General features: G+C 49.2%; 1 protein-coding gene across 1 annotated transcript; it reads left to right on the top strand.

Moving 5' to 3' along the window:
• The first annotated feature begins 23,369 nt into the window (after positions 1 to 23,369).
• TLX3 (T cell leukemia homeobox 3) lies at positions 23,370 to 25,217 on the top strand. The gene is made up of 3 exons (XM_041470441.1): positions 23,370 to 23,799; positions 24,173 to 24,416; positions 25,007 to 25,217. The coding sequence occupies exons 1-3, from the start codon at positions 23,370 to 23,372 to the stop codon at positions 25,215 to 25,217; spliced, it is 885 nt and encodes a 294-aa protein (XP_041326375.1).
• The last annotated feature ends 227 nt before the right edge of the window (positions 25,218 to 25,444 follow it).

Raw genomic sequence — 25,444 nt, forward strand, 5'->3', positions numbered from 1 at the left:
AGAGGATTAGCTGGACGAAACTAATAGCCTAAAGGGATGGCTTTGGAGATGAGGGAGTGTGTCGGTTGGGGGTTATTATTAGCAATGATGGGACTCATTGATCATATGTTTACATCAGGTTTCCATTGGGTTATAAATCAGCCCTGAATAGAAGCGGAACCCAGGGCCTGGTGCGCTACCGGGGGCACGGCATATTAGATTATTCTCACTTTCACACTCGGATGAAAAGTGAGACATTGATTATTTATTGGCTGGCCATTAAACACTGGGTTTATGGACGATTGGACTATCATGGAAGCTAATGAAGAAGATTGCTGCTTCCTAACCAGCGGTTTCAGTTTTCAGGACATCTGTTTGGTCTCAGTAATGCATAACCCTGTCAAGGAGCGGGTCACAGACGCTTAACGGCGCTGAAAACCTGCGGCCTGCTGGCACACCGTGCTCCGCTTTGGGGCTTTGGCGGCTCGGTACTTGCGCCGCTGCCGCGCTCCCTGCACAGTTCCCACCGGGACTCGGGGCTGCCGTGAGGCTCCGGCGGCAGCCGGACAATGACCCGGTCCCGCTCGGCCCCGCAGCGCCACGAGTGCCCCGGGCCGGGCGGGGGAACCGGGCAGCGCCGGCTCCGCGACCCGCCCAGCGCCCCGGGGCGGGGCAGCGCCTCGGCCAGCCCGTCTTCACAGAGATCTGCCCGGCCCGGCACTGCCCGGCACGGCCCGGATCTGCCCGGGGTGGGGGCCGGGGCCGAGCGGCCGCCTCGCCGGAGGAGAAGGCGGCGGGCGGTAGGTGCGGGCCGGGCCCGCGGGCGGCGGGCGGGCTGGGGCTGGGGCTGGGCACGGGCGGCTCTGCGGAGCCGGGGCCCTCCGCAGCAGGAACCCGCCCGCCCGTCCGCGAGTGCGGGTGTCCCGCTGTCCTGCGCGCAGCGTCACCGCTCCGCGTCCGGAACGGCGGCATCGCTATCATCATCATCATCATCATCATCGTCACCATCACCACCATCCGCATCGCGCCCGCGCTGCCCGGCGGGGCGGGCACGGTGCGGACAGCGCGGTGTGACCGCGCCCGAGGTGCTCACGGCCCGGCCCGAGCAGCGGAGCTGTGGGATCGCCCCCCTCGTTCCTGCCTTGCGCTCTCACGTGTGCCCCGCAGCAGCTCCGGGCTTTAATGGGCTGACGTGAGTGTACAAAGAGGGAGCAATAGAGAACATGGAAGTGAAACAGCTCCGTAATACTCGGGAGCAAGTTTCGGCATCCCTGGGAAACTCGGCAGTGGCTGCTGGCTCTGGCCGGGTTTCGCCGTGTCCGGGCTCGTAGCCCCGGGGGAGCAGCCTGAGCTCCATCTGCAGACAGCCACTTGGTGAGGGGATCTTACAGCTACACCGAATTAATGTGGGAAGTAATTTCAGATAGATGGGTAGAACACGGTATTAAGTTTAGTGCACTCAACTAGTGATGCTATGTTCTGTTCTAAGCACTTTGATTAATAGTTTTTAAAAGCTCCTGCTTTGCCCTTTTTTTCTCAGATTGAGACTTGAAGCCTCTGCTGCTTTCCTTAATAAATGAAAGTGTAATTTTTGGTCTTGAGAAGCTACCTTTACCTTCTGTTAATGCTGATCTTGCTGAACTCTACACATTAGGCTGTTAGCTCAATTTTTGTGTAGTAAAATACTATTCCTTTTAGTTCTTTCCAAAAATTGATGAGTTTTGTAGCATCTTTCACCTGCAGTTCTAATAAATGTTTATGAACAAGGCACGATAGGTAAAGAATCCTTGCTTGCATCTCCGAAATTATTCTGTGCTGGGTGCAGAGGGGATAAATGGTTGGTTGGGTGAATAGAAACAGGATTCCAGTGGCATTCCAGTGTTCACTTTCTTTCCTGGGCGTTTCCTGGCCAGAGATGTAAAGTACAGGGAGGCCACGGGAGGGATGGCAGTGCCTAGTGGTTACTTGCTGTGCATTATTTTCAGAAGGATCGTGTGGGCAGTGAGCTGGGTTTTCGATGGGACCGGGCGCTGCAGCAGTGTTTGGGTTCCCCCTGGCCGCTGGCAGGGCTGCTCCGTGTCTCGCCCGGGTGGGCCCAGCAGGGGCCAGCGCTGGCAGAGAGCTGCTTTGGGGCCAGGCGTCTGTAGGACGAGGCTGTGCCCGCGCTGAGCCCTTCGAGGGTTCAGCACTTCAGGGGGCAGCAGGTGGGCAGTGCTGGAGGAGGGGACATGGGAAGAGCCAGCATTCCCTGCCAGAGGAGAATCTGCTGGAATACAAGGGCTGGAGAGGGACCTCTGGACAGGAGTGTCGCAGTATTTAAGAGGGGAGGTGTGCAGGTGAGCAAAGCCCAGAGCCTGGAGCCAGGAGCCAGGGTGGATGGGAGGTGCCAGGGAGGAGGAGGGGGTGATGTCCTGGGGAACTTGCCCTGGCTGCCCAGTGATTGAGGACCAGTGATGGGAGGCACCAAGTGAAGCAGCACAACAGGCACTGCCTGGAAGTGGAAACCAGGAAGCAGAGGTGCCAGTAGCAATGAAAAATCAAGGGGCATTACTACAGTGAGAAAGTATTATAAATTGCTACTTTCCTTTTTTCCCTTTTATATAGTGAAATAAGTGATGTTTCTGTTTTTCAGATAAAGTTCAGTGCCTTATACAGCTAGTGTGGAGTTATGCACAGTAATGGAGATAAAAACCTGCAGTGGAGATGTGTTTATAACATGTGCTTCATGGCCCAGGCAGTAGCACTTACACATAAGCACATCACAAAGAAATCTAATTGGCACTGGCAGAGGGTGCTGGTGAAAGGTGTTGAGTGCCTAAGACCCTCGCTCATATTTGTGAGCATATACTTCATCTTAAGAGCAGATCAAACCCACAGGTGTGATTGTTCCTATGCTTAAAATCAAATGTGTTTAAAGGCTCAGCTGAATCAGGACGAGGGTGCTCAGCTTTTGCTGGCTCAAGCCTTCAAAGTTTTGATAAAATAGTGAGAAGGATTTTCCCTGGGACATCTGTTTCAGCCTCTTAGCCCAATTTTAAAATGTTATCCAATACTACCATAACTTTCTTTATTAATTGAAAGGGATGGTGATAGACCAGCTGTAGCCAAGCCAGCAGAGATTTGGGTGGCTAAGCAACAGAAAAGGCACCATATTGAGTGAGCCAAAATTCAGTCTCAAAGTCATTTACTTTAACCAGTGACAATACGTTTAGACTCTAGTGTTTCAATTTGATTGATGGTTTAATATCATATATAATCTTTTTAATGAAGGAACCCATTTAAATATGTTAACATTTGCACTAGTAGTCTCCCATGTACATAACTGCATTTAATCATTACTCTGATTGTTTTTGTGGTGTGTAATTTGCATCAGCAAAATAACTATGTCAAAGCTGTGTTATATTAATGAAAGCTACAGTTGCTTCTCTTTTATACATGCTTCTTACTGTTCGTGTATAAAAATGGCAGCAATCCCAGTCCCAAGTATATTGCTAAATGTATAGTTATCACTATGTGTGCTGTCAATTAAGAAACAAAAAAATTAATGAGCTTAGTGTCTTTTCTAATTCTGCTTTGTTTAAAGCCTCATTGTGATTCGTTATCATGTGAACTGAGTAATTTAATTTTAAGACTTTTAATGTTAAAATACATCATCATTAGTGATGTATCTGAAGATTTCACGGTCTTAATAATGGCGCTAAATCAAATTGGGAATCCCCTCTTAATCACCCAAGCTGTGCTCGGGTTCGCGGCAGCACTTTTGGGCTGGGAGCAGTTCCGTTCCGCCCGAGCCGCCCCGCGCCGCCGGGAGGAGCACAAAGCTCCGCAGCCCGCGCGGGTGTCCGCGCCGCAGGGCCCCGGGCGAGGCAGCTGCTCCGTGTCTGCTTTTGTTTATCCCTTGCTGGTTTGTGTAGCCTTTAGGCCAGCACATGAAACAATCGCTTCTACAGGGTCAGCTGCTGGTCAGAAGCAAAGCAAGAAAAGGCTTTGCCTGAAAACGCCTCAGCCATCATTTCAGTGCAGCTGGCACCTGCTACTGGTGCGCAGCGGGAGGGTTAGGGGTCAAAGAGGCAGTTGTTCTAAACTCAGTGATGGCTTAAAGGGACTTGTAGATTAATCTGCTTTATTAACTTCTGTATATTAGATAACTATTGCGGTGAATGACAGTCCGTCTTTCTGAATAAGTCCTTTCACCTCATTCTCTTTTAAATTGGCTTTGAGTAATGAATATTAAATAGAATACATTTCAGGGTAATTAAGTGGAAACATTAGGATGATGTTGTTTTACAATCATATCTATAAGTTTCTTGTGTATTTATCTTGCAATATTACTATTCATTGCTTTTTGCTAGCAGAACAAAAAGCGTAAATGTTTCAATTAAACAAGAGGAACTGGCTGTATTTCTCACTAAACTCGTGTCTTTGTGCTGCATAAGTATTTTCAAAAAGCAAATAAGTTTAGGGAGAAGTATAAAAATGTTTTATTCCTTGTTTACTCCCTGCAATGTAATACTTTACTTAGAAATGTTCAATTTCTGCTGGCTGTGGTTCTGTTATGATAATAAACACTAAGAGGTGCTGGTTTGGGGAAGGTCAAAAAATATCACTGTTCCATAGAATCTAACTAGTGATATGAATAGCACCAATAATTTTGTAAAGTTCACATTATAATTCAAAATCCAGTTAGAAGTGATGCTTGCAGTCTGGAAAGAAAGCAATATCTTTGCAAAATGGATAGGGAAAGGTAACAATCCATTCTGTGATGTGCTACTGGCAGATTTGCTACGTGAGTGATGAAACTCGCTCTCTGTGAATGAACTCCCTCCTCCATTTGAAAAAAAAAGGTAAATGTAAAATTCTAGAATAGCTGCAGCTTACAAGGATGTTAATTGCTGTTGGATCTGATGGCAGCAGCCGAGATGGTGCTGGTGTGGAGGTCCAGGGTTGGGTGAGGCAGTTCCTGGCCATTCTGACTGGGAGTCAGAGCAGAGACATGTGCCAGTGAGGGGGCTGGTTTGTGCCCAAAACTCTGTGGTGACTGGCAGACACTAAATATGTGTCTCACTTAACCTTGGCTAATGTCTGATATTCAGGACTCTGGAACTGAACCTCAAAATACACATTTTTCATGGGCTAATGCTGTTGGTTTTGTCTGTTTGTGATCCTAAGAGATATTTGTGTGCTCAAGGTGTCTTCTGAAATCATGGCATGCAGCTGGGTTTTATTCCTTTAGTGCTTACTCATTTGGAGTTTGTACAGAGAATTGAGATTCTTGTGTATTTGCATGTCTCCAGGAAGCTTCATAGCTTTAAATAAAATACAGTTTTAAAAAAGCCAATGCCACAATGAGATCTGAGAATGCTGTTACCTTCTCTCAGCTTAGCCTAGCATTGTCTAGGTAAGCTGAGTTTAACTTGAGCAAATCTTCCCTGTGCTTTGCTGGGCACATCAGATGAGAAATTTGAGTGGCTGGAAGAGCACCACACACAAAGGGCTGCAGCAACACAGGGTTTGACCTCTCAGTAGAACCATGTTTCTGAAATCGTAAGTCGTTTTCCTTTAAAAAAAAAAAAAAAAAAAGAAATAGAAAAAATTAAAAATGAAGTGTGTGCAACCATTCTTTAAAATCTTTTTAGCATGACAAGTAAAGTAATCTTCCATTGATACTTAAAAGTCCATCTGCAGAAATTCAGGCAGAATGTTAGAGAGATGCAATATCTATTGAAATGCTGAGTGTCAAACTGCCAGGGTAATGTATTTAGTGTGAAATATAATATTCAGTGCATTTTGTTTTGATGACTGCATGAAATAGCCGTGTGCTCTTAGCCTTTGTTGTTGTTGTTGTGAAAGATGATATTCACTGCCAAGTGTTGGTGGCTGCTCAGGACACAGGAGCAATCTGCTTATTACCAGCTTTATCATCTGTCTTTGTGTTTATTTGCAAAAGCTTTGGTTACAGTTCAGTTCATCAGGATAACAAAAACACTTTTAATTGTTCCACAGAAGAAATTAGAATCAATTTGTGAACAGTTTGAAAACAGAAGAGACTTGCAATCTGTTAGGCAATGGGTAATTAATACTCGTTTTAGGCTTTTTAGGTTGTGTGCTGGTCCAGTGCTCTGCTTGAGCCAGCAGAGGGGTCACTGTGCCCTCCAGACCATCCTGGCCCAGTGGTCACAGCCAAGCTGCTGCCTTTCTCCCACTCTCATTTCCTTCAAGAGGTGGTTTAAAGTCTACCCTGCCTCTTGTCCCTGCTAATCATCTCCATATCAATTTATATGGATAAAATAATTACCCCGGTTCTAATTGTCTCTGGTTATTGTTGCTATATGGGGGAAGCCTCTGGCTCTGCTCCTAGCAGACATCCACGGGGCTGAGCCCACCCTGAGCCTGCTCTGAGCCCAGCCTGAGCTCAGCCTGAGCCCACTCTGAGCCCACCCTGAACCTGCCCTGAGCCCTTACTGGAAGGTGTTTGTGTAGGTGACATTGATGTTCTCTCCTCCCAGGAGGATTAAATAATGTGTAACTAATCACTGGGGTAGAGATGCTTGTAGGAGACCCCAGCTTCATCCTGTGTCACCTCTCAGACAAGAGTGCTGGCTGTACAGGACAGACAGAGGCTCTCACTATGGGGTCTGTAAAAGATGCTTAAGGATCTTCAGAGATGAGCCTGTGCTAGAAAGCCCTGAACCTGTCTGCTTCTTCATGTGCTGCTAAAAGCAGAGAGCAATGGGTATTACTTTTTTTTTTTTTTTTTTTTTTTTTTTTTTATGTTTTTAAAGAGCTGAGCCTTCTTGTACATCAGACCATCCTGAAATTTGTGTTACAAATTATAGCAGGTTGTGCATTCCACAGGTCCCAGTTAATCACAGTCCTGTCATCTTTAGAAACAGCTGTAGCATCATATAGTTACAGCCACTTGTTTAGAAATGGCTGAATCTTAAATAAGCAGCTTAGATTAATATAAAATTACAGTCTAGTAGCTGTAACTTAAAATCTCTGCATGCTACCAGCTAAAAATGCAGATTAAGGATTGATGTCACAATCTTAAATTATTCCAGCCTAAGGTGGAATAACTTGCTGTCTAACAGGGAGCACAGATGGATAGGCAGGAAGAAGCTGTGCAGATACATGAGTTTGTAAACATCTGTCAGCTACAGCAGATACCCAAATACAAAATCTTGCACTTCAGGCAGCACATGAGCATGTGACATTCAGCAGAGGGTTTACATTAAATTCAGCACAGACAGGAGCAAGTCAACACACCCTGGAAGGTAATAATTAATGAAACATATCTCCCCCTCCCTTCAGAAGGAGGAGGGATTTCATTCATCAGGCATTGTCAGTACTGCTGCTGCTAACAGTTCTGCTTCCAGAATTTCATGTAGCCAGCCCTTAGACCAAGCAAAATTGCTCCACCCTGTGAGACTCGGTGCTTTCCTATGGGGGAGTCTACACTGCCAGCTGGCATCACTTCTGCAGCTCTGCTGGGTGTCAGCCTCCCCAGGAGCACGGTCTCCTCTGACCGAGATGGACCCAGCTCTGATGGGTGAGACTGGATGTGTGATAGTCCTTCTTGGAAAAAATTCAGATGCAACTGCAATTTGAAAATAACATATTCTGTCATGTAGGAATGGGATCTCAGACATTTGCTGTTTGAAAACCTGCTGGGGCAGAGCAGAGCTGTGTTGTGAGCAGCTCATGTGCCGGCGGTAGCTGCTGCCCCTGTCCAGCAGTGCTGTGGTGCCTCCCTGGCATAGCACAAACCTCTGCTTTGTAATCCCATCAATGCCCTGGAAGGCAGCTCACTGCTGGCTAAAGGTAGGGAATTAGGAGGGGAAGCTTTGGAAGGAGCTCTTTGCACTCCTGCTCTGGGTTATTGTGCTATTAGCTTAAGAACCAGGCCACCATGGCTCCGGTGCACATGGCAGGGGCTAAACCTGTCCTGAGGGCATCCTGAGAGTGTGCTTATGCTCCTGTTTATATACAAAGTCAGCTCTGACCTAAGTTCACACACTCTTATTTTAGGACTATTTCTGCTGGCTCATGACTTGGATCTGCTTCAAGTGAATTCCCAGACTCAGCCCTTTGGCCAGTTCTGAAGATGTGTTGGGAAATGCAGAGCTCCACATTCCCTGTAGCTGCTCCTTTTTCACATCACCCTTTTAGACGCTGGGAGAGTGGGAGTCTCCCAGCAGAATGTAAAACTGATGGGAATACCCCATGAAAACACACTTGGAGAATATTTCAGTCCATCAGCTGCTGGCTTATTCTGGTTCATGGTATGCTGTGTGTCTCCCAGATGCCTTGTCCTGACACCAGGATTGGGTTTTTTCTCAGCCATTTGCACTTAATTCTCATAAAAGCAGGCAAAAAGGGCAGTGCCTGTTGAACTGTTGCAAACAGACGTACAGGATTGGGTCCCTTGCACCTTTTAGCTTCAACTGTTGAATCCTGAAATTTTAGTTACTAATGTTTATTTAAATATATATACTGGAAGTATGCATAAAGAGGGTGAAATGCTACATACTCTGAACAGAATCTGGAGGAATCTGGTCTATGGGGGGGAGTGCCAGGCTTGGCCTGAGGGCAGCATGGAAGGTGTTGGGAAGGGCTCTGGATCCATTGCCTGGGCTCACGAACTGCCCGTGTTTCCTGCCTCTTCTGCCCCTCCCTCCCTCCCTGCTTCCACAACTCCTTCCTTCTTCCTGTACATGTCATGGAAATTGGCAGCAGGATGGGAGGGATGTGGGGAGGGAAAAGGAAGGAAATATGAAAGGCATAAGGGAGGGGAGATGCAGTGTCACCAGCCTCCCGTGCTGCTCTGGACAGCTTGATAACATTCTGTCTTGGACTAATGTGGTTTCATCATGCAGGGGGAAAGGCACGTGGTTCTTAAACTCTTATATATTACAAAGCTCAGCTGATGTGCTGTTTCTGACAGTTAAATATTTTTAGTTCAGGAATAATGGGTTTATTCTTGCTTTCAAGATAAATAAAGGCTTTAGTTTCTGCATTTCATCTGGAAATTTTAGCTTTGAACATGAAAAATATCAATATGAAAGCCAAGCTTTCTACTAAATAAATATTTTAAAAAACAGATTAAAATTTAAAGTATTTAATAATCCTGGAGTATTGAAATCTTCCTAGTGTTATTAGTAAATTATGGTCTGTTTACTGATAGAGGAAGAATTGATGATGAAAGAACTAAGAGTTCCAAAGGACATTTAAATTAATAATCACAGCTCTTAAATTAAGAGCAGACTCTCCAAAGCTGGAGCTTTAAACACCCACCAAATTTTATATGCTAAACAATGAAAAAAAAAAAAAAGTGAATTTTCAGATCTGAATGGAAACAATAAGTGCTTTTTGTTAAAATCTGTGCATGTTACTGACCCTTCTAAATCCTTGGTAAAGGAATACTCACACTGCTTTCTCTGGTGTTACTGTAATGAGTTTTTTGCAAAAATGTGATTTGTTGCAGCATAGTAAAGGATCCATTCCAACATATGGGAAAGAGAAGTGAGTTACAGGACCTGCAGTGGTGCAAATGTTCTGCTGATAACCTGGCACAGCAAAGCAGCCTTTGCAATGGAAGGGCAGCTTTTCTTCCAACTTCCTTGCTTTATGACTTTAAAAATGCTTCTGTCCCAACAGCTGGCTTTGTTACAAGCTGTGAAGATGAAAACCTAGTGAGGAATGAATGATAAGGAGTCATAATTATTCTTCATGTTTGGAAAACAAGCACCCAATAGGTGCTTGTGCAGAGGTTTGGAATAGTTTGCTCTGGTTCCGAGCAGCATGGAACAGTTTTTGTCCTGTGAGTAATGAAGTTTGTGTGATACATAACTATGAAGTCAAGTGAAGAACTGGCCTTTCCCACACCAGACCATGTGTTCCTAACCTGGATGCTGAAATGATTTGTGGATCTCTGTGTTCCAGGTGATTTGTAGTGCTAGGATTCATCTTTTTCATTTAGTGAAACATGCTGTTTGACTTCGCCTTGGCCAGTTATTACAGGCTAGTTTGCAGTGTGGCAGCTCTCTGGAGACCCCGCTCACAGCTGCTCATTGGCCTACAAGAGAGGATTTAATGATTTTCTATTTCCTCTGTGTTTGGTTTTAGGGTGTGGATATTTTATAAATGTGAGTCAAACTATTTACTGCTGACATTTTACAAATTTTCTCTGTTTAATCTCTAAGTAATGTTTTTAGGTTTGTATATGTTGTGGCCTTTGGCATTTCAGACTAACATATCTCAAAGCATTTTATCTTTAAATGGATTCCATTGTTACTTTGTAATTTCTTTGTACAAGACTGGTGCCAGTCACTAAGTCTTATCCTTCACAGCTAGACAGGCCAGAGGTGCAGGAGTAGATCTGAACAAGCAGAGGGCTCAGAGTCAGAGCTTTGCGGGGCTCTGGGGCTGTGCCAGCCAACAGGCAAAGTGAACTGTGCAGCTTCTGCTTAGGTGCCAACAGAACCTAAGCGTGTGAGCTGCTAGATCTCAGGGCTTTAGAGGGCTGAGAAGTGGCTGTATCCCTGCTAGAGAGCTCTGTAAAGCAAGAATAAACTCCAATGTCTAAACTCTGAGGCTGGGTTTGTAACTGTGGTGGAAAGGGTACAGGTTTAAAGACCTTTTGCTGTAATCACAATTGCCTTGGCTGAAACGGAGTGTTCCTCTCCAGTCCTGGCAGTGTCCTGCACAGAGAAAAGTGGATGTGAGAAAACCAGAATCTTGAAGAGCAACCTGGGTTTTGTCTCAAACTCGTACAGATTGCTGGGCACACGTGTTGCTCTCTGGAAATAGTGTGACAACGGGGAAAATCCTGGAGGGAACTTCAAAGCCTGTACCTCAATTAACTCTGCTCTAAATGTCAGTTCATATTTCAGGTTTTATTCAACTTTGGCTTTAGAGATGAGCTTTGGCAATAATTTTTTTTAACTTTTTTCACCTGGTAGTTTTGGTTATGGAAATATTTGTTTGGAAGAAGGACTTTTGTAATACCATGTTTATACAGGAAACATCAGTGATTTCAGCAGGATTAGTAAAGATTTCATGCATTTTTCCTTCTCAGCACATCACACAGCTTAACAACAGCATCCATATTCATGTAAACTGTCTGAATTTTCTTTCAGGTGATGTCAGTCCTAATGAACACCATCATCTTTGGAGACTGAAGAAACCAATGGTCTGTGTCAAGACTGCTGCTTGGACTCACACTTATTAATGAGAAAGTGAATGTGTAGGAAATTCCACCAGATTACATGCCAAAACAGTAAAAATAATTACTTCGCATATATCAGAGTTGCCTGCTGCACTTCCTGTTGCCATCTGTGTCCCTGAGCCTTTGCTCCATCTTGCTCATGTTAGGAATGAAGAGTAGATTTCAGCTCATGCCCTCTGTAAGTATCTTACAGAGTAAGATCCTTCGCAGAGGTTGAGTGGCTCCATTTTGATGAAAAATCCTCTCAAACTTTTACCGCAACTTTTACACCCAGCCTCAGATCATGCAAGGATATTATTAACCTTTTCCTAATAAACTTTGTTTTCACATTTCCAGAATTAAGCAGAAGTTATGCAAGCTCATCGGGCTTTTAGATAGAAAGATGAAATAACACCACCGTGAAAATCACATCAGAAAAATTGCTTCCAGGAAAAACTAGTTTTTCCAGTTTCTTTCTCTGAATGGTTTCCCAGGACCAGCTGGCTTTGGGGGTATTATCTGAGTGCTCACACTTAACTACTGGCGTTGATTGCAATTTGGGATGTGTGCATCTGTGGCAGACTCTGTAAACCAGGAAACAGGCTGCAATTTGCCCTTTCAATCAAATGTGAAGCTGCGAATTTGGACATGCCCATCATGTTTCCCTGGTGACTTGCTAGCGATGCTGTTGTCTGGGATGGGAGCCCTCTGAGGGAGTGCCTGTGCCTTGATCCAAACGTGTGCATTTTTTGTGTGGCGAGGGGTTGTTTCTGAGAATGTTGACCTGTTGTCTGTGCCTTTCTGCAGAGCTGGCTCTAACTTCATTCTGAATTGCTTTATCTCCTGGGCAGTCACAAGCCTCAGTGTATTACTGCTTTGGAGAATGAATTGTCTATACAATAAGAGGGCGCTGGAAAAAAAATCAGACACTAAGATTAGCAGCAACCGCATACATTAAAATTCAAACTGAAATCCCAGCCATGGAAGGAAACTAATAGAAGAAGAAAATATATCAAGAAGAGAAGCGCTGTCTCATCATTCACCTGTGCTGAAGGATCCAATTTTAGCCATATCCAACAGCAATGTCATTCATCTTCTTGGTGTGTTACTGTGATTTAAATCCAAGCTCTATAAGAGAGAGCAGTTCTTTTAAAATGATTGAGAGGGAATAAGGGTAAATTCAGTGTTTAGGAAAACTTTATGACATCACAATATTATACTTTACAGATGGAAGCAATATTTTCTACTTTGGAAGGAAAACTAATAATTTTCTATCTGCTCTGAGTCACTGCATCATTATAAAAGTGGGATATAAGTAGTTTTGTGCACTCCCAATCTTGTTCAAGACGACACTTTTGTTTATATAATGCCTCTGATTTATAGTGCTTAAGGATTAGCCTGACTACATATTAATTATATGGTTTTGATGCTTCAATATAAGAAGAAATTAAATATTTCACTTGAAGATAAAACCATGGAGCTGTAAATCATAAGGAATAAATTTGTGACTGTCAGAATGTTCTTTTTACTGAAATTAGACTAGTTCTAATCATTGTGTGTTTTGCTTAGCAGACGTGGATATGTATAAGCACCTTTACTTAGGAACAAGTCTTATATTTCTTTTGGAAGAGTGACAAACAAGAAATAGGATTTGCAATATTTGTATTGCCCCTTTTTGCATCAAGGTTATTTATTTCATGTTGACAAAAAGTAGGACACATACTTACATATAACTGTAAAAGTAATCTTTTATTGGCTCGTTCCAGTGCACTGCTGATTTATTTGTTGGGAATGGGTTCCTTTACTTCAGGTGGAGGTCTCTGTCTCTACAGTTCTTGGGAAATAGCAAGCATGCAAGTTACCAGGTCTTACTGCTCGTTCCAGTCTACTTTTGTTTTAATGAGATCTTTGCCCATCATTGATTTCAAAGGGAAGGCATCATGTTTACTCTGGGACTCAGAAAAAATGGGATTGATACATACCTGCACCTATAGGGTTCATTATGCCAAAATGGGAATCATACTCACAGTCCACCCTACAACAACACTACTCTCAAGAGGCAGCAGGAGCTCAGTGTGGACCAGGATGTTTAGAAACCCCAGGGCTCAGAACCGCTCCGTGGTGTTGGTACACGGCTGCCATGGGGTGCTGTGATCAGGAAGGGGATGCAGAGATGTTATTCTTTGCTGTTGGTGCTTTCCATTGTGGGGTTGAATGAAGATCTTGGAATGCCTCTTCTCTAAAAATAACTTGTGGACACTGGCCAAAGTCTCAGGGTTGTGGCCTCCTCTAGTCTAGACTCTGCACTGGTCACTGGTTTTGATGGTGGTGTTTGGGGTTTTGAGTTTGGTGTTTGGGGTTTGGTGTTTGCTGTGTGTTTGGGGTTTGGTGTTTGGGGTTCGGGGTTTGGGGTTTGGAGTTTGGTGTTTGTGTGGTGTTTTGGGTTTGGGGTTTGGTGTTTGGTGTTTGGGGTTCGGGTTTTGGGGGCTGTGGTTTGGTGCAGGCAGGTCCTGCGTCCTTCACACCTGCTCCCAGGCGATCTTCAGAGTGGTTTGAGTGTTCCAGGACCCAGCTGTGATCAGCTGCTGCCTCTGCTCCCAGTGCTGCTGCAGGGGCAGCAAAAATGGTGACACAGGGTGTTGCTGGTGTGAGAGGAACTGTCCTGGGGGGCATGAAATTTGCAAGGAGACATTAAAGCAAAAACACCCTCCACAACTGTGGGGTTGTCAGGGCTTAGCCTTAGTGTTACAGTTTTATTACATTTTCTTTCACAGTCCCATATTTTTGCCTATGTACAGGACAACTGTAATTTTGATGATAATGATGTGTGTTTAATTTGGGATTTGTTTAAGATTTAAACAGGTTTAAAACTTTTAAAGTTGTTTTTTCTTTTTTAATCTGGCAAATAAATCCCAAACTTCTGTGCTTTCTGATACTCTGTGTGACACCCTACAAGTTACATTAACTTCAAAAGTCTACTACATTTTGCATACTAAAAGCTGATTCTCAGCCTGCCTTTAATAAGTTCTGTTGTTAACACCTGAAATTTGTGGAATACAGGCAATATTCCTCTGGAGTGCAATATCAGACTGCTCAGGAACCTTGCCAGGTGCATGGGCACAGGTTCATCAGAATGGTTCATTCTCCTCTGAATAATTGTCTGTATAAGTGCTTATCCCAGGGATGTGCTGATGCCCAGGGCCATGACTGAGGCTGTGACTGACACAGCCAATGTAATAAAGGCTGAACAGGATTATTTGACTCGCTTGGCTGTGGTAGCAGCGTGGTGGGCAGCACTACAGTCCCCTCCTCTTTCATATTTCTAAGCTAAACCAACATTCTTGCGAGGTGCTAAAAAGTTCTGCTTTAAGAAGGCTATAGCTGTGCCAGAATATGATGGGAATAGAAATACAGGACATGATGCAGATGACTGAGCTTCCCAAGAGCCCAGAGCAGATGGCCCAAACTGGCACCACCCTGAAAAGGCTTGAAAAGTACTCGAGGATGCTGCTGCCCCCTCTGCAGGGTGTGTTGGTACTGGTTAGAGGCCAGCACCCACTGCTGGTCCCACTTCACCCCAGCCCTGCTGGCTGTTCGTTTTTCCGTGAAGCAGGAGGCTCCTTTTAACTGCAAATCAATTTCCATTAGTAAGAAAATAAGCACAAACATTAAAAATTAGGAATAGAATAAAGAATAACTTGCTAATTGCATCCTGTACCTCCACACAAGCCCCAGCTCACCACACTGCTGCCAGACAAACCCGTGCAGTGGAGGCAGGCAGGATTATTGCCTCTGATCCAGCAAAGAGACCTTTGCTGAGATCCCATCAGTTTGCAGGCACCTGTCCCCACAGTCCTGTGCAGGAAGGAGCCCTCAGGAGCTGTTTTGGGGAGACTTTATTAGCTTGGCTGTTGTGAGCCAGCAAAGCCTGACACAATCACAGCAAAGAGCTGTGGAGGCAACAGACAAAGAACATTTGAAAAACTCTAAATGTGGAGCGCAGACACATCTGGTATTTTAAATCATTTCTGTGTGGGTTTTGGATTGTTTTGGTGTTTGGGTTTTGAAAAAATAGAATCACAGAAAGGTTTGGGTTGGAAGGAACCTTAAAGATCATCCAGTTCCAGCCCAGTTGCTGTGGAGAGGAACACCTGTCACTAGAGCAAATAGACAGACTTGATTGGGACAAATGGCAGTCATTGTTCATTCCGGTGAGGAGCTCATGTCTGGGCTGTGTGCAGGTCTGTGGGGTGTCCTTCAGTCTCAGGTGATGTCACCAGACAGATTGCACGTCCTGCCCTCAGCTGATGGACTGCTGGAGTTTGTGTGTTTGTGCTGTGCCAGGTGGGTCTGCTTCCCCCTTGCCCCAGGCCAGGCTGGGCTCTGACATCTGTCCCGAGGGGGAAGGTGGGGCTGGCTTCCACGGCACATCCCAAGGAGCCCTGTGCTGCAGGCCGGGCAGGAAGGAGATTTCTGAGCCACGGGAGGTGGGAAAGCTTCCAGCTGCAGTCATTTCTCTGCTGGCTCTCAGATGTTTCACACATTGCTACGCCCAAACTCACATGCCATAGAACTGGCTTTTGAGGGCCCCTGGTGATGCTGTTGGTGAGTCTTCCTCCGGTTTTCCCTCAATTTAATACACATTATTGTTATTATTTTGGCCATCTCTCACGATGTATCTCCCACAGTCAGGTCTCCTTTAACCAAATGTCTGGTGCTTGCTTTTCCAGGTCACTCAGAGCGTGCTGGAGAGATGTGGCCAAAGCTCTGCACTGCAAAGGGGCCTCCAATCCCAAGGGCATGAATATGACTTGACAAGGACTTTGGAAACAGAGAACTGACTGATAAACCCTCTTGGAAAGTGCTGGGACCCTGTTATATTGTTAGGGAGATTTTTATACCCTTGTGAAAACTATTTTTTAATATATTTTCTGCATTTTTCTATCTCTAGCCTAAATGTAAGGATTTATAATGGTGAAAACAATGGAAAACCAGCCTTACTTTGAAGAGTATTTTCAGCCTTTCATATAAAAATTTATAATCCTGTTGTTTTAGCTCTATGAAACAGTGTAAAAACAGTGTATAACCAGAAAAAAAAAAAAAAAAAAAAAAGATATGTGTTCCTTCTGGATTTGTGTCAGTTAATGATTCTCAGTTCTGTAAATAATAGTAAATAATATCTCATCAGTTCAAACCTCTAAGCTCACTCGAGGACATATTTGTTTGAAAATGAGATGAAAGCCAGTACAAACTTTATATGACACCTTTTTTAACTAATAAAATTACTATTTTTCTGCAAAATGTTGTATATTTCTTTGCAGCACAGGTGGTTAATAACAATGAGTACCACAAAGAAAACTGAAAACAAGCATTTTTAGGCTATAAGTATAGCAAGAAAATTGAATGTTGCACAGAGTGAAACAAGAGATGATGGAGCAAGAATTAGTGGAGTACTGATGATGTCATTTCACAAGGACACATTTTTCAGATCTTTAGAAACAGGGGAAAAAAGAACCACAGAAGAAAATGAAGGTGTTAAAACCCTTTACAAAGAATGGAGTTTATCCAAAGCTGCAGAAAAAAAGAAAGAGACACTGGGGAGCAGTGGGTGTCCTGTGCTGGGCAGTGGGGTCTCTGCTGGATGAGGAGATGCAAAATGAATTGAAGAAGACCTAATAAAAATCAGAACTGCTTAAGCCATAACTCAGTATATTATGTGGAAAAGCTATTATGTGCAATTACAAACTTGCTTTGGGATTGAGTTGGGTTTTCCATTATTTACCTAAGGAAAAAAAAAAAGATTTCACATATTTATCATGTTTGCTTATATTTGTGAATTCAATAACATTTCACCATTTCTTAGATAAGAATGGGAATTATTAATTGTGGCCAACAGGGAGAAAAAGTTCACACCTGTATTTCTTTCAGGGCTTTTCCAGTTTTCTTCTTTGCAATTGTTACTTTTCTGCACATTTTCAAATGGCAGGAAGTACAGCTGGAAGGAAGGTGTTTTGTCAGTTTGCTTTTCACATTTGAGCTCAGCTCGAGAAAGGATTTCAGCCAAAGGCTCTGAGCTACAGGAATGCTGAGCACCTGAGGAGTAATCCTGGAGGTGAAGTGACGCATGGAGGCTACAGAAATCCATGGAGGTTAAAATCCATGGAAATTACAGTAATCCATGGAGATTGCAGTAATCCAGGGAAGCTACAGAAATCCATGGAGCACGTGTAATGCCTTATGCATTTTTTGAAAAGACATAATTGCCTTAAGGGCTTTGGAAGTTTTTTCTCCTTTAAAAATAGTGGAAACAACAGAATGGGAAATGTCAAAGGGAGATGCCGCTCAGAGCCCAAGCAATTTCCTCACAAAGAAGCAACGTGAGCCTGGTAACACAAGAGTTGGGAACTGTAAAATAGGGCTGGTTCTCCCCCGATGTGTTTTGTATCCTCAGAGAGCAAGGCACGCCTGCTGAGCTCAGGCGAGGGCCCGTCCCTGTGTGACCGAACAAAGCCCCGGAGCTGCCCTGGCTGGGCTCTGTTGGCTGGGCAGCCACGGGCAGCACTGGGCTGAGCACAGGAGGCTGTGAGGAGCTCAGCCCCAGCATATGCACACCTTACAGAGTAATTCCTTGCCTTCATTAATGTTTTATTGAACAACGAGTTTACGATGACAGCAAACCTCTCAAACTGCAGCAGGATAACACGCTTCCTCACCGTATTAAAAAATAATGCTGGTATAGGTTTATGTACCAGGGTGTAGACTGCTGTTAAGAGGCACTGCTTTGACAAAATTCTTTTTGAGGTTTACAGAAAGCATAATAAAATATGTAAGTTACATTTCTACAAACAAAAGCTATAACATAAGTTATTTATAAGCATGAGATACAAATGGTATCACAATAAATAAACCTTAATGGATACCTGTGGCATCCATCCTAATGTAATTTGCCCAGCAAAAGTCATATTTAGTATAAAAACCTGGCAGCAGCTGCGTGTTGGTATTTAAAATAGGAATGAAAGAAGGAAGGAAGCGGCTGCTTCCCCAGGCTTATCCCCTACCCGTGGTACCTCCCTGCCTTCCCCCTCACCTGGGGCTGGCGCTGCTGCTCCCAGAGACCAGATGTCTCTGCCTCTTTCAGGGCTTGTCCACGTTAATAGGATGTTCCCTGTCAGCTTCACTACAGCCTGATTTCATTAGAGGTGGCAGAAAGAAATGGAGCCCCATCTGCCCATCACCCTCTGAACTCTCTGCCCTTTCAGGGGCACCTCCCTTGAACCCTCTCCTTCTCACCTAGTCTCAGCCATTTGTGGAACAATGCATGGATTCTGAACTGAAATAAAGTTTTGGCTTTTTAAATATCACAGTTAAGGTTACCAACCCCACAAAGATGTGTTTTGGAACAGGGATTGGAACCACTAAGGAATGTTCATTTGTCAGAGGCTTTAGAACCTGTTAGCATTGGCACTCTGAGTGGGGCTTAACTGCTTGCACCCACTGGGACATGGAGGAGAGAGAGTTTTACTGGAGCTTGTGTCTGGACCCTTGGGCAGGGCTTATGGGGCAGGTGTCCTGATCTCCTCCATCTTGGGGCATAGGGAATATCCCTTGTTCTGATGAGGAAAAAGCTGTTGAGGGCAGAGCTCCACGACCCTGCCCTCCCCTCTGCTTTCGTGGGGTGAGGGGAGGCAGGAGGGGCACAGCCCTCCAAACCCAGAGGAGGGGGCAGAGGGGAATGACCTTTGGCTCTGCAGCATAGGAGCTCTTCCCTCTGAAAAAGAGCAGCTGATTTAACCCTTGTGGGCTGACAAAAAAAAAAAAAAAAAAAAAAAAAAAAAAAAAAAAAAAAAAAAAAAGGGGGTTTTTTGTCAGCTCTGCTGAGCAGCAGGAGCTGAGTGCCTGAGCCCAGTGCTGCCCCACGAGAGCACAGCCACAGGCTGGCACCCAGGGTCCCACTCCATCCCTGGCATGGGGCAACCAGGCCTCTGCTCTGTCCTAGGGCCTGTTGGCCATAGTGGGCCCCACCCCGGGGAACTCATCACTGACCAGGAGGACCAACAGGGTCTCACTGAGCCCTGCAGAAGGTACAAGGGCCAGGACCACATCCCCCTTTGGTGCACAAATCTCAGCCTTGCCTGCCACTGCCCTCCATATCTGGGTACATCTGGCTACAGGCAGAGTTCAGGCAGCACATAAGCTGCTCCTGGCTGTCCTGTTCCCCTTCCCCTGCTCATGCCAGGACACAGATCACACATGTCCCTCTTCAGCATGAGCACCAGCATCACCCACCAGCTGCACAGGAAGCTTCCAGGGCTACGGCTGAAAAGCAATGTGTGTCCTCTGCTGTGCTGAATTCCACATGAGTTGTGTAATCACTCCAAACCGTGTTGGGTTTATGCAGCAATATCCATCCAGAAAAGGCTGTGGAGAACAGGACTGTCCTTGCCCAGCCTGAGAGCGCTGCCAAGGACAGGAGATACAGCAAGAACTCTGGAACTACAGCAGGAACATCTCAGCATCTGCTGCTGCTTCCTGGTGCAGGGGGCTATTTGCAGTGCTCATCACATAGTTTGATTATCTCATGCTACAGGAACCACTTTTTAAAAGCTGAACGTTGGCATTGGCCACTGTCAGGCATATGGTGGCGGTCCTGCAGGATAAGCACCTGCGAGGACATGGTGCTGCAAGGACACCCTCCCTCTAGGGCCCTCATTGTTTTGATCCTGAGGACATTCCTAGGGCTGAGAAATGCCTGTGCACATCGTGACCAAACCTAGTGACCATGGCAGGCTGCAGCACATCCCCTTCTTGTCACCTCCTGGCAGCCAGGCCTGGGAGTAGCTCTGGGTTTCAGGCATGAGTGAGACATCTGCCACATCTCTGTCCCCAGTGACTCTCAGTGACAGACTGGATAGGGGACTCTTCTGTCCAGTGGGGCCAGGGCGGTGGTCACTCCTCTTCCACAGCTTTAGTTGCTTTTCTCCCTGCTTAACTCTGTCCCCCCATACCTTTGCAGGTGACTGGGAGCAGTGCTCTGGGGACCTGGTCAGTCCCTGTGCCCAGGCATCCTGGCAGAGCTGGCTCAGCCACAGTCCCTTACAGGCACAGGGAGCTGTGCCCCAGCATGACAGGACTGCACCGTGTTCCTCTCTGCCAGCATCATGCACTTGGCTCCACATCTTGGTTAATACCTGTACAATATCGCTGAAATTCTGAAAGCAGAATTTCACAGGGAATGGCAGTGCCACAGCAGCCTTCCTACACACCTCCAGAACTCTCCCTTCCCAGCCCTCTCGTGCCTGCATGGCTCCGGTGGCTTCCCGCTGGTGCTGTCTAGCACTGTTCCCCTGGTGCTGTCTGTCACTGTCCCCCTGATGCTGTCCAGCACTGTCCCCCTGGTGCTGTCCGGCACTGTCCCCCCGGTGCTGTCCGGCACTGTCCCCCTGGTGCAGTCTGTCACTGTCCCCCCTGTGCTGTCCGGCACTGTCCCCCCTGTGCTGTCCGGTACTGTCCCCCGGTGCTGTCCGGCACTGTCCCCCGGTGCAGTCTGTCACTGTCCCCCCCGTGTTGTCCGGCACTGTCCCCCCGGTGCTGTCCGGCACTGTCCCCCGGTGCAGTCTGTCACTGTCCCCCGGCGCTGTCCAGCCCTTGCTGCCCCTGTGCAAGAGGCACGGTTAGGGTTTAGAGGGTTAGAGGCACCCGCAGCTGCCTGCTCATGGCTGGCACTCCCAGGCTGGGCTCCTGGCATGCTGTGCCTCACTGTGCCATGGCAGGCAAAGGCCATGGGCTGTGCTATTCTGTGCCACTGCCTGCAAAGGCCGTGCCATGCCGTGCCAAGGCTGTGCCATGGCTGGGGCCTGGCCAGAGCCGTGCAGTCTCTTACCTCCCTGTGACGGGAAGCTGCCCGGCTGCGGGTGCCCCGCGCCTGTCCGGGGTCCCGCTGCCTCTCTGTGGCCGGCGCAGCCAGCCCTGAGCTGGCCCCGGCTGCCCGGTGGGGTGCAGCGTGGCCCGGGTTGCGGCGGGCACTGCCAGTCCCGCACCAGCCCCGCTCCGCAGGCCGGCCCCTGGCACCGCCGGGGTCGCAGCACGGGCCGCGCCGGCGGGGCCGGGAGGGGAGCCCGGCACGGAGCCGAGGAGCGCTGCACCGGGCAGGGCGCAAGCACACTTTGGGTCGGAAGGACTCGCGGGGCTGTGCGGGGCTGTGCGGGGCTGTGCGGGGATTTTCGGAGTTATGCGGGACTGTGCGAGGCTCCGTGCGGAGATGCGCGGGCTCTGCGCGGTTGTGAGGGTTTATGCGGGGCTGCGCGGGCTCTGCGCGGGCTCTGCGCGCCCCCCGCCCGCAGAGGGGCGAGGGAGACGGAGCGGCTGCGGGAGAGCCGCATTTAAGGATACCATACGTCCGGGGTTATTAATTATAAAACATAATTAAAGTAAAACTACAGAACGTCAACATATTAAATTTAAAAGCTAATATTAAAATAGAGTTAATATTTAATAAGGTAGCTGAGCGTTACAGAGCTGTACGCTGATACTCTATATTTAACTGTGTAAAACCAGGAGAGTTTTCCCAAAGAAAAATGTATTGTTTAGCTGATTATCAAAGACTCTGTGATATATTATCCATTTCACAAAAATAATATAGATATCTTTTTAAATATAGTAATAAAAACATACTAGTGCCTTTTAAATATACTATTACTTACCACCCCTTTTCATATTGTACTATCACAGACACTTTGGAATTGGTTTAAAAGCACATCATTCATTATTCAAAGCTCATCTTTGCATATTATTCCAGCTCAAGTCTGCCAGGCTCCCTGTGAAATCGTTCACAAAATTGATAACAGCAGACACACACGCAATAAAAAGATCGCCTTGGGCAGCCCGAGCTCCCATTATGCAGATCGAGCTGCAATTTTCTCTAACAAAGCCTGCCCTGATCCAGGACTGGGTGGCACTTTATTTATTTATCCCCCCCCCGGTTCCTTTTTTTTTTTTTTTAATTTTTTTTTTTAATTTCCTTTTTTCCCCCTCTCCTTTTCCCTTTTGCCCCCGCCCCGTCGCCTCCCGCCCGCCCCGCGGGGCCGCCCGGAGCGGGGCCCCGAGGGCGCTGCGCCCGCGGCCTCTCCGGCGGGGCTGTGCGGGCCCCGCACCAGCTTGCGGGGCCGCCTCAATCGCATTAGCTCCGCTCCGGGGAGCGGCGGCTGATGGCGGCTCCGCTGCCCGCGCACCGAGCGGGGACAATCCGATTAGGGTCGCCCGGGGCCGGGGGTGGCATGGGGGGTCCCGCCGGGGGGCTGGGCGTTTACTGGTCACGTTAATGGCCGCCGGGCCAGGCGGGGCCGGTGTCCCTCGGTGCCGTGAGCCGGGGAAACGCTCTCGACGGCCGGGGGCCGGGGTGCGCCTCCGTCAGCGCCCGCGCCGGGGAGCTCCGGGCTGCAGCCTCGCCGCGGCCGTCGGACCCCGTCGGGGCCGGAGCCTACTAGGACCCGCGACCCTTGCGGAGCACGGGCGTCTCAAAAAAGGCACACCGGGCCCCGCTTTTGCCGTGGGGCCGCCGCGGGAGCAGAGCCGCGCGGAGCGGGGCCCGCAGGTGCCGCCGGCGGGCTCCGAGCGCGGCGCCTGTGCCCGGCAGGTCCGTCCCGCTCGCCGCCGCTGCTGGCGAAACGATTGGGAGCGATGCGGTAATTGAATACTAAGGTTTAAAAACTAATCAAGTCCTTCCTGTCACCGCTCCGGCATCCCGGGCTCGCCCTGCCAGGTGCTGATCAAATGCCATTACATTCTATTAACAGGGAAATTCTATTCCCTGTTTTCATTTCCCTTTATAAGAGGGAACTAAGTAAATGCACCAAGCGTTATTTAATTGTTAGCGCCTTGAGTCCCGTTCGGCCGTGAGGGACCGGCTGCCAACGCGCTCGACAGCCGCGCCGGGCTCTGTAAATTAACCCCAAACGGAATCTCGCCCGGTAGGGCCCCGGCCGCCCCCCAGGCGGGCCCCGGGCACGGCCTCGGCCCGCCGCTCCGCGCTGCCGTCGGGGCAGGGGCTCGGGCGGCCGCGGGCCGCGGGGGGGGCGGCGCGCGCGCGCTCCGCAAAGTTTGGTGTCGGCGGCGGGTCCGGCCGGGCCGCGAGCGCAGCGCGAGCGGCGGCGCCTCCACAGCGGCGCGAGGGCGGCGGTGGCGGAGCATGGACCCGCCGAGGATGGACCCGCCGGGGCCGGCGCAGGGCCAGCACCAGCACGAGCCCATCAGCTTCGGCATCGACCAGATCCTCAACAGCCCCGAGCAGGACAGCGCTCCCCCGCCGCCCCCCCGGGGCCCCGACGGCGCGACCTTCCTGGGCGGCCCCGGCGGCCGCGGCGGTGCGCCCTACCCGGCCCTGCCGGCCCCCTTCCCGGCCATCGCCGCGCCCTTCGAGGACTCGGGATCGTACAGTGTAAACCTCAGCCTGGCCCCGGCCGGCGTGATCCGGGTGCCGGCGCACAGGCCCATCCCCGGGGCCGTGCCGCCGCCCATCTCCAGCGCCATCCCGGCCATGCCTGCCGTGCCCAGCCTGGGCAGCCTCAACTTCCCCTGGATGGAGAGCAGCAGGCGCTTCGTCAAGGACAGGTTCACAGGTAAGGCGCCGGGGCGGAGCGCGCGAGCCGGCTCCCGACAACGAACGAAAGGGCCAATAAAAAATATAAAACGAAATAATAACAGTAATGCGAGTAAGAATAAAAGCAAAGGCGGCCGCTGGATGCTTCCCTCCCCTGCGCTCGCAGCGAGCCGAAAAATCGCTCTCCTCACGGCGTGGATAGCGGGGGGCGGCCGGGCCCCGGTCATCTCCGCAGCTCTTCGACGAGAGGTGGAAGCGGGACCCCGGGGAGCCTCTGTCCCTCCGGGGGCCGGTGGGGCGCGGGCGGCCGGCGGGCAGAGCGGCGGCCCCGGGGTGGGGCGGCCGGCACCGTGCGGGCGCGGGGCTGACCCCTGTGCTTCCCCCCCGGGCAGCGGCGGCGGCACTGACGCCCTTCACGGTGACACGGCGGATCGGACATCCCTACCAGAACCGGACTCCGCCGAAGCGCAAGAAACCGCGGACATCCTTCTCCCGGGTGCAGATCTGCGAGCTGGAGAAGCGCTTCCACCGGCAGAAATACCTGGCCTCGGCCGAGCGCGCTGCCCTGGCCAAGGCCCTCAAGATGACGGACGCCCAGGTGAAGACCTGGTTCCAGAACCGGCGCACCAAGTGGCGGTGAGTCCCGTGCCCCCGGAGCCGCCCCGTCCTGCCGCTGCCCCCGGCGGCGCCCCCCGCCCACCGCCCTGCGAGTCCCGGTCCGGCGGGGATCGCCCCCCTTGCCAGTTCCTGTCAGGCAAACCGTTGGGGGCGAATTTTTATTATTATACTATCATAATTATTATTATTATCTTTATATAGTTCTTTTTCAATAGTCCCCCATTCGGAAAACGGGGGATTTTTAGTAAAAACGAGGGATTCTTCGAAATAACGGGGAATTTTTTGAAGAAAGGGGGAAACAATTTGGAAAAACAAAAATCGAGGGAATGTTGGGAGAAAAGGGGGGAATATTTGGAAACGGGATTACTGGGAAACGGCGGGTTTCCAGGCTCTTCCCGCCGCCCACAGTCCCTCCGTTGGCGGTCAAGCGGTGGCCGCCCGCCCGGCGGTGCCTGGCCCCGGAAGGACGCGCCGACCGCCCTGCCTGGTTCCCGCGACCGCCGGCCCGGCCCCGGCCCCGGCCCCGGCCCCGGGCCGGCCGCTCCTCGCGGAGTCCCGGGCGGAGGGTGCCCCGTGTCCGGGCGCGGGCTGAGCGTGTCCCCCGGCAGGCGGCAGACGGCGGAGGAGCGGGAGGCCGAGCGGCAGCAGGCGAGCCGGCTGATGCTGCAGCTGCAGCACGACGCCTTCCAGAAGTCGCTGAACGAGTCGATCCAGCCCGACCCGCTGTGCCTGCACAACTCGTCGCTGTTCGCGCTGCAGAACCTGCAGCCCTGGGAGGAGGAGAGCGCCAAGATCCCCCCGGTCACCTCCCTCGTCTGAGCCCGGCAGACGGGGCACGCAGAGGACTGGCCCGCGGAGCACGGGCGGCTCCCCCTGCCCCGGGGCCGCGGCTCCCCCGACGGGGCGGGTGGCGGGGCGGCGAGTGGCGCCAGCAGGGCTGACACCGGGATCGGGTCCGACCGGAGCCGGGCCCGGAGCCGCTTCCCCGAGGTCGGCGCGGAGTGGAGCCGCTTGTATATTTGTGTCGATGTTCCACTAGGAAGGGA

This window comes from Pyrgilauda ruficollis, unplaced genomic scaffold (genome assembly GCF_017590135.1).
Source record: "Pyrgilauda ruficollis isolate IOZ18807 unplaced genomic scaffold, ASM1759013v1 scaffold105, whole genome shotgun sequence".
NCBI classification, from domain to species: Eukaryota; Metazoa; Chordata; class Aves; order Passeriformes; family Passeridae; genus Pyrgilauda; species Pyrgilauda ruficollis.